Source organism: Mus pahari, chromosome 23 (assembly GCF_900095145.1).
Source record: "Mus pahari chromosome 23, PAHARI_EIJ_v1.1, whole genome shotgun sequence".
NCBI classification, from domain to species: Eukaryota; Metazoa; Chordata; class Mammalia; order Rodentia; family Muridae; genus Mus; species Mus pahari.
The window spans coordinates 39,893,192-39,902,429 of NC_034612.1; the positions used below are offsets into that span (position 1 = coordinate 39,893,192).

Below are 9,238 nucleotides of genomic sequence, written 5' to 3' on the forward strand. Positions count from 1 at the left end.
GTTCCCTTGCGTGCAAACAGGGAAGCTTGGGGCACTGAGAAAGAAATGTTGCTTCTATGTGGGGTCACTGCTGATTTGAATTTTTCTTTTTCTTTTTTTCTTTTTTTTTTTTTTTTTTTTCTTTGCATCATGGCTATGACTGTCCCCTCTGTCGTGTGTTCAGTACCCATTGTAAAGAAGACATGGGCAGCGCAGGCCAGCCTTATCGAATACTACAGTGACTATGCAGAAACCGCCATCCCCACCGTGGATTTGGGGATTCCCAATACAGACAGGGGTGAGTCCTTAATTCTCCCTTGATTCAAAATCCCCATTCTGTTTATGAATGAGTCAGGATAAACTGAAATCCAAGTAGTAGGATTTCTTATTTTAGTTTTTTCCTTTCTTTCTCTCTTCTTCTGCTGAGTATCTTTACCTGTGGATAGATACTGGCTCTCACCTGGGACTTTGGGTTACAGGCAGATGCTCTGCAATTTAGGAGGGATGGGCTACACCCTAGCACTGAGTTTTCCCAACTCCACACAGTTCCTCGGGGCTGGAATGGGAGGCACCACGTGACTTTGTCAGCTTCTCAGTTTGTTTTCTAGTGACAGACATTTTTCAGTGTGGTTTGGTTTCGAGAAAGAGTTCGTGTAGCCCAGGCTGGCCTTATAAAGCCACTGTGCTGCCCTTGATCCTCTCACACCCGCCAAAATGCTGGGCTTACAGACATTGTCTTAGAGTTTCTAGAGACTGGAGAGATGGCTTAGCGGTTAAGAGCAATGAGTGCTCTTCCGGAGGTCCCGAGTTCAAATCCCAGAAACCACATGGTGGCTCACAACCATCTGTAATGAGATCTGATGCCCTCTTCTGGTGCGTCTGAAGACAGCCTCATTCACATACATAAAACAGAGTTTCTATTGCTGTGACAGAACTCCATGGCCAAAAGTCTGGGGGGAGAGGGTTTATTTCAGCTTACATGGGAGTTAATGGAAGGCTCATTTCTAGAACAATTTCCCATTATTGTGCATGTCAACTTTCAGGCTCTCCTGCCACCTTAAGACTGAAAAAAAAAATTAAATGGATGCTACATATTTTAGAGCAAATAATACATTGCCAGTTTTCTCCTCACCTTCCCTAGGTCATTGTGGAAAAACCTTTGCCATTTTGGAAAAATTTTTGAATCACAGCCACGACAAAATCTCATGGTTAGTCATTGTGGACGATGACACATTAATCAGGTAGGTACGAGTCCCTCTTGTCCCGGGACTGACTGATGATAGCTATGTCTGCTTCTGGTGACAGAGTGGCAGGGATGGGGTGGTTTTAAGATACTGAACATTTGGCAGCACGAAGCAGGCCACTGCCCCACTGACTGCCTTCTGGCTACACCAAGCTTAGGAAGAGGGACTGGCTGGAACTACATAGTTTGTGTTAAAGAGATGGGGCTGAGAGTCTCAGGAGACCAAGGCTGTTGTAGGACACATAAATAGAAAACAGATAAGCCAGGAGGTGGTGGCACACACCTTTAGTCCCAGCACTTGGGAGGCAGAGGCAGAGGGATCTCTGAGTTCAAGGCCAGACTGGTCTACAGAGTGAGTTCCAGGACAGCCAGGGCTATACAGAGAAACCCTGTCTCGAAAAAAAAAAAACAAACCAAATAAACAAACAAATAGCAACAAAAAACAGACATATTTCCAAGCCACAACCCTGGGATTAAGTATTCAGTATGGTAGATGCTTCTCCATGCTGGAACAGATCCCACCAAAATGATCAGAGGGAAGGACAGTGGACACTCTGTGGGGCTGGGTGTGGTATCTGTTCCCACTGGGCAGACTGAGACACCATAACTCAGTGAGTGACATTGTCCAGAATTGGTACTATTACCATTTACATGCACAGACACAGACACACGTGTGTGTGTGTGTGTGTGTGTGTGTGTGTGTGTATGAGGGATATATATATATATATATATATATATATAATTATATATAATATATAACTATATATAATATTATACATTATATTATTATATATTATACATTATTATATATAATATAATATAAAATAATATAATATATTATTATAACATAATATATTATTATAATATAATATAATATATTATATAATATTATATATATTACATATATATATATATATATATATAAAATTCTGTCTTTAAGTAATCACAACTATTTCATATCCTCAAAGGGGATGCATGGAAGGTATACTATGTCTGAAATAATCTTATAGACATGAAAACTCTATTATCAGTGATTTTAAAAACCTTTGAACAGGATTAACAGCAAATCAGACATTGCAGAAGAAAAGTTTGAGAATTCAAAGATAAGGCAGTAATTACTAGCCAAAGAAAAACACTAGGTTAGGACAGGAGGTGCTGTAACTGACATTATTACATCAGTTCATAAAAATTAGAATTAGTAGTCCACTTAAATATAAGGTTTTAGTGTTTTGATTTCAAGTTATTATAATTGAGGCTACTATATATATATTTTTAAAGATCCCTTTATCTTATTTTATGTATTTTGCCTGTATCTATGTATGTGTATTACATGGGTGCAGTACCCATGAAGACCAGAAGGGGGCATCAGATCTCCTGGACCTGGAGTTACAGATGTTCATGAGCTGCTATCTGGGTACCGAGAACTGGACCCTGGTCCCCTGGACGAGCTGCCGGTGCTCTTATCTGCTGAGCCGCCACTCCAGCCACCACAATGCATTTGCATAGAGACGTCTCAGTGTAGACATCATGCTTTCATTTCCCTTGGTTTAATATGTAGGGGGCAGAATGGCTGATTTTTAAAGAAAGTTACCATGTCAAGTGTTGAATTTCCTGAAGTTGAGGACTTTTCTGCCCTTAGGAAATATACACTGGAATGGTTGGGGAAGGGTAAAATATATGCACTTTTAGGAGAATTAGTGTGCACTTTTTTCAGGAGAGTGGAAAAGTATGCATGTTGTACATATATGTTCTTGATATACAGGGAGGAGAGTCTGTGAATGAGGCTGTATAGTAAATAGGAATAATTGGTCAATCTGGGGCGAGGGTAGCCGGGCTCTCATCCTCTGTTTGTAACTCTTCTATAATTGTAAAATACAATACCATAATAGGCCAGGATACAGCATCCTCTGGCCTTGAAAGGTTGGGGTTCTGCCGTTGAGATCTGCCAGTGAAATCTGCCAGGCTGCACACACCCAGCTGGGGCGGTCCTTGGTAGAGAGCACGGACGGATGTGCTTTTCCCCCAACATGCCTGACACTCAGAAGAGCCTGCAATGGGAACGGATTGTTAAGTGAAATGCTTTTCCCGGGCCACATCCCCTTAGATGGAATCGGAATCCATCTGACTCCCCCACATCCCTACTCTTTAGTGAACGCGGAGTGGGTGATGGTTATCAGACTCCATTTCCGGTCCCCGAGCCTCTCAACAGGATGTTGAAAATGAGACTCAGCCGTGGTATAAGAAGCCCAGAGGAAGCCGGGCATGGTGGCGCACGCCTTTAATCCCAGCACGCGGGAGGCAGAGGCAGGTGGATTTCTGAATTCGAGGCCAGCCTGGTCTACAAAGTGAGTTCCAGGACAGCCAGGGCTACACAGAGAAACCCTGTCTCGAAAAAAAAAAAAAAAAAAAAAAGAAGCCCAGAGGAATCTTAGATCAGTTTAACCTTAAAATACTGAATGTCGTAGGTGGAACTGACAATTTCACAATATGTAGGAAGAAGAGAAAATTCTATTTCTTTTAATTTTAAGATTAAAATTATTTTATGCCTATGAGTGTTTTGCCCTGCATGCAGTGCCTGGCAAGGCCAGAAGAGAACGCTGAATCCTCTGGGGTTAGAGATGGCTGTGCACCTCCATTTGGGGACTGGGAATTGGACCTTGTTCTTCTGCACGAGCCGCCAGTGATCCGTGCCGATCCACCTCTATCCCCCTCTGGTTCTTTTTTTTTTTTTTCCGTTTTTGAGTTTATTTTTTTTAGCTCAAGAAGTAGACCTGTTTTGTCCTGGTAAGTCGGGGGGGATTTTAGTCTTTTCAACACTGAACTTCAGTTTGCCTAGATCTTCAAGCACGGCTCCTCCATCAGCAAATGCAGTCATTCTCTCCGGGCAGATGAATTCCTCAGACCGCTCCTTGAAGACAGATTCCAAATTAGGCGCTTAGAATGTTTAGCCTCCATGCCAACCACAGCAGAACATGGAAGGATCGTGTTTTATGTTCACTCGAAATTGCCAGCCTCGGCAAAGGCCTTGGCCTCCAGACCGTTCTAAACCTATTTACAGTTTTACATCTTGCAACAGGCTGCCAACGCGCGAGACTCTGGAGCACATGCTCGCTCACATGCTCGCTCGCTCGCAGGGAGGGGTGCGGCTGCTTCTGTCTTGTCCTTATATAGTAAAACTGCTCCTGCATCTCCCAGCTGGCTTCACTCTTTCTTCAGGTAGCAGCTAGGAAAGCTGGGTCCTTCTCGGGTGTCACCTCCACTCTCCCCAGTGACGGAGGACAGTGAGTGTCTGGGACACCTGCTGCTCCCTGTCCATTTACAACACTGTGTTCTGCTCAGAGCCTATGGCACCCATCGGTGAGCTCACTGGACTCAGGGGCATCCTGAAACTTAGTCTGTTATGATTTTTAACCTAAAGTTATGGGTCATTCAGAAATTAGTTTTCAGGATCACTGGTCAGTGTTAAAGGGGGAAGTTAAGGCTTGTTGGTGGGTGTCCTGGGAGTCTCTTCTGCCTCCATAAGGCATCTAAGAGTTACCCTGGGTTTTCCTTCTTCTTCCCCTCTCCCCCTTCTCAGTCCCTAGCCTTTCTCTCTCTCTCTCTCTCTCTCTCTCTCTCTCTCTCTCTCTCTCTCTCTCTCTCTCTCTCTCCCCTGCTCTTGCCCTACCTCTGTCTCTCTCCTAGTCCCCCTCCCTATTTCTCTCCCCCTCCCGACTCCCTCCCTTTTTCTGTAGCTGACCTGGAACTGACTGTGTAACCCGACTGGCCTTACTCTGAGGATTTGTGGGGACACCTTTCTGGATTGGGTCTCTTCCCACCTACCAGCCCCACCCTGACAGAAGAACAACCTCCCCCCACCCCNCCCCCACCCCCGCCAAGCCCACTTATCCTTCAGAAGCTCTTTTGTGGCACCTGTGGCACCTGGGGCCAGCAGGGCTGAGTTCAGATTGGATGAAGGACACCTCTTCTAATGTACTGTGTTCATATTTTGAGTTTGTTTTTTTTGTTTTTAATCCATTTATTCTACACTTGGATTTCACCTCTAAATATTTCATTCTGAAGCCACATCAGAACTCAATAAGCCTTCTCTTTGTGTCTCAGTATCTCCAGGCTCCGACACCTGCTCAGCTGCTATGACTCCAGTGACCCGGTGTTTCTGGGTGAGCGCTATGGCTATGGCCTGGGCACAGGCGGCTACAGCTACGTCACAGGAGGAGGGGGGTGAGTGAGCAGAGTGGCTTAAGGACACAGCCATCTCTTTTCTTCTCTGTATCTCTATTCATCCCTTAAGGGTTAAGAATCCAGGAACCCCTGCGGGTGCCCAAGGCCCTTAGATAAAATGTGACATGGCCGTGTGTCCTGTGCCGAAGCTCCCTCAAACCTTACCCTGATCGTTTCTAACACACATTACAACATAAATGCTATGGAATGTCCCCTTTTGAGATGAGGATCTGATGGTGTATCCTCAGCTGGCCTGAAGTTCCTCCTCCCCCTGCCTCAGAGTGATGCTGGCATTGGGAGGGTGTGCCACCATGCTTAGCTGGAAATAGTTTTTATATTGTGTCACTTCCGGGATGATGGAAAGGATACAGACAATAAATATTTTTCACCTGTGGTTGGTTGAGTCCAGAAACATACTTTGAAACATTAGATTTTTTTTTTCTTTCTGCACAGGCAGAAATGGTCTGTGGTTCTGAAGTCTGTCTGTTCTGGCACTTGGATTCTCTTTAGACAGTGGTTACTTCTATTACAGAAAAGTAGACATTCCATTTTGGAAACGTGAACAGAACTCATTGTAAACATTATTTTATTCTTTGAAGAAATACTACCAAGTTCAGTCAAAGTATGTGGTAGTGAGAATCTCCCTGTAAAAGTACTTGATTCTAAACAGCCAACTAGTTTTGATTGCCTTTTTAGATGGAAGAAAATGCTTATGGATTTCAATTTCAGAAAAAAAAAGTCATTAAAATTTTAAATTATCCAGTGCTTAATAAATCATGTTTGATGAAAGAAATGTATAGAATCTTAGATTAGGCAATTAAGTAATATTTGTATAGGATTTATAGGTTTTTAAATAATAGTTAAAAATCAATCGTTTTAAATGAAGCACCTGCCTGAACCCTGTGGGGAAAGCTTTTAATTTGATTTTTTATGGGTAAATCAATCGAGCGGTTAATCTCCTCTGTTATTGCTGCAGCCTTTACTAGTGGGTGTTGAAGAGGGTATTAACTGGGTATCAGCCATAGACAGTTATGGTCACTGTGTGCCAAGCAGTGTTAGATAATGTTTATAAGCTTTTGAAGGGTTAGGGCCTCTCATTCCTATTTAATGAAACCTTGGTTTGGAATGGCTCTGGCTTACTCTGTTTTGCCTGTCACTGTTACAAAATGCTTGAGCCTGGGTAACTTTTAACAGGAAGAGGTTTCTCTAGCTGACAGTTTCAGAAGCCGAAACACATGGCCCTGCCTTGTGCTCAGCCTCGGTGGCAGCCTTCTGGTGACCTCCCAGGAGGGTGACATCGAGGCAGAAGAGCCTGCATTGAGGGAGAATCCATGTTGACACAGAAAACAGGAGAGGTTGAGGGGCAGCTTCTTCTTTTTCTAAAACCCCAGGTAGCGGGTGGAAAGGAAGTCTCCTGATCAGTACTAACTTGATTTCTCCGTGTCCCACAACCAGAGTGTAACACCCTCCGGTATCCAGGGTTCCTCTAAGGCCCCCTGGTGACTTTGGCATGCGCCCTTGGTCCTTCCAGTGTTTTCATCCTAACGAGTCCACTGTGGGACTTGTTGCAATTTCCCAGAAACACATTGTTTCTTCTTTTCTCTGAAAAGCATTGTTCTTCTTCCCAGCTTCCTGTGTCTTAGGGTCTCCCTGAAGACTTATGTAGGCCACTGTCATTTACCAGGCCGGCTTGCCAGCAGCCCTGCAGAGCCTCGCAGTTAGCAGTCGGGGGGTGGATGCTTTTCTGATGCACTTGCTTGCACAGTACATTATGCAACCCGTTACCGTCTAATTGCCTATTTACTTCGCTGCTTCCCAAATAAGTTATGAATTATTTGTAGACAGCACCCGTTTCCTGTTTCTCATCATGGCCCTACTTTATAGCAAAGGGGCTCACTGCTTTTCGAGGTATAGAGAGCAAGTCAATAAACATGCGTGAACACTGTCGTCTAATTTCCACGTAGATGACATGAGTCACGCAAGGGTCGGTTTTTAAAAGCTCCTTCACTAAGTTTCAGAAGTGATCTTGGTGAGCTGATCCCATCAGGGGGTCTTTGATGAAAGGTACAGACAACAAAGTGTCCCTTGTCCAGGGCCACTTAGGAGTTTCCAAGAGAGGCTCTGCAGTAAAGAGCACTGGCTGCTCTTCCAGAGGACCTGGTTCAATTCCCACCGCTGCTGCAGAGTCTCATGCTCAGATACACCATTCAAGGCACACCTAGGGACGCCTCCCTCTGCTGCACAGACCAGCAGGGGCAGTAGCAAACAGTCTTCCCTCAGACTTGGGCCCCCTGGTGTCGTGTGGATCCATGACCCTGCTATCAAGGGAAGCCAAGAAGGTTCTATGAGAGAAATGTTGCTGCCTGCATTGCTGGGGGGTGGGTGTGGGGGAGCACAGAAAGACCAGAGTGGGCTGAGACTCCACCAGGAAGTCACACACATCAGGTCAAATGGTGTCATAGCACTGTTGAAGACAAGCTGTGAGCCAGGCAGTGGTGGCACACGCTTTTAATCCCAGCCCCCGGGAGGCAGAGGCAGGCGGATTTCTGAGTTCCAGGCCAGCCTGGTCTACAGAGTGAGTTCTAAGACAGCTAGGGCTACACAGAGCAACCTTGTGTCAAACAAAACAAACCCGAAAAAGACAGGTCACTGTTTGTCTACCCCTGCATTATTTTCTGTTGCTGTGATTAAATAGGGCACATGTTTTAACCATGACACAAAGTAACTTTGAGAGAAAAGGGTTCAATCATGAAGGTAAGTCAGGGTAAGAGCTGAAGCGGAGACCGTGGAGGAGTGCCATTTGCTGGCTTGTTCCCCATGCCTGCCTTCTTAGACAGTCAAGACCATGTGCCCAGGGGTGTCGATACCCACAGTGGGCTGGACCCTCCCATATCAATTAGTAATCGGGCCATAGACTTGCCTCCAGGCCAAACTAATAGAGACATTTTCTCAAGCGAGGTTCCCTCTTTCCCGATGATTCTAGTGTCTTTCCCAATGATTATCAAGTTGACGAAAACTAACACTGTAACATTAGAAAAATAACGTAGTGTACGGGAGATACATATAAAAGGGTCTCCTAGGGAGGTAAACATCTCTTAAGGTGAGTTTGCTTTCACACAGGGTGCAGAACTGCCCTCCCCAGTTGTCGGTGGACGTTCTGTCAGTCCCTCTCTCGGGAGCTCAGCCTCTGAACCGAAGCCCACCATTAGGTTAAGCGGGCTCCACGGCACTGCTCTAACCCTTGTTTCTGTCTGCTTCTGCCAGCATGGTCTTCAGCAGGGAAGCCATCCGGAGACTTCTCGTGAGCAGCTGCCGATGCTACAGCAACGACGCTCCGGACGACATGGTTCTGGGCATGTGCTTCAGTGGGCTGGGGGTCCCCGTGACACACAGCCCCCTCTTCCATCAGGTGAGAGCACATTTCTCCTCTCATGTTTTTGGAAATCTTAAGGAAGATGCTGACAGGTTCCATGGGGAATGTTATCTTTATTTATTTTTAACATGTGTATTTTGTCTGCCTCTATGTATGTGTATCATGTGCATGCCTGCTGCCCACAGAGGTCAGAAAACTGGAGTAATGGATGGTCATGGGCTGCCTCATGGGTACTGGGAACTGAACCTGGGTCCTCTGGAAGAGCAGCCAGTGCTCTTAACTGCTGAGCCATCTCTCCAGCCCCTCCTTCTGAACTTGCTTGCTTGCTTCCTCCCCCCTTCCTTCCTTCCTTCCTTCCTTCCTTCCTTCCTTCCTTCCTTCCTTCCTTCCTTCCTTCCTCCCTCCCTCCCTCCCTCCCTTTC

The 9,238-nt window shown here is 45.5% G+C and overlaps 1 protein-coding gene across 1 annotated transcript in view; it reads left to right on the forward strand.

Moving 5' to 3' along the window:
- The window catches only part of B3glct (beta 3-glucosyltransferase), an 88,766-nt gene that overhangs the window by 71,363 nt on the left and 8,165 nt on the right, over positions 1-9,238 (forward strand). Inside the window, exons 11-14 of the mRNA XM_021186826.2 lie at positions 164-277; positions 1,121-1,220; positions 5,324-5,443; positions 8,708-8,852. Coding sequence (XP_021042485.1) covers positions 164-277; positions 1,121-1,220; positions 5,324-5,443; positions 8,708-8,852 — 479 coding nt within the window. The remainder of the gene's footprint in view (positions 1-163; positions 278-1,120; positions 1,221-5,323; positions 5,444-8,707; positions 8,853-9,238) is intronic.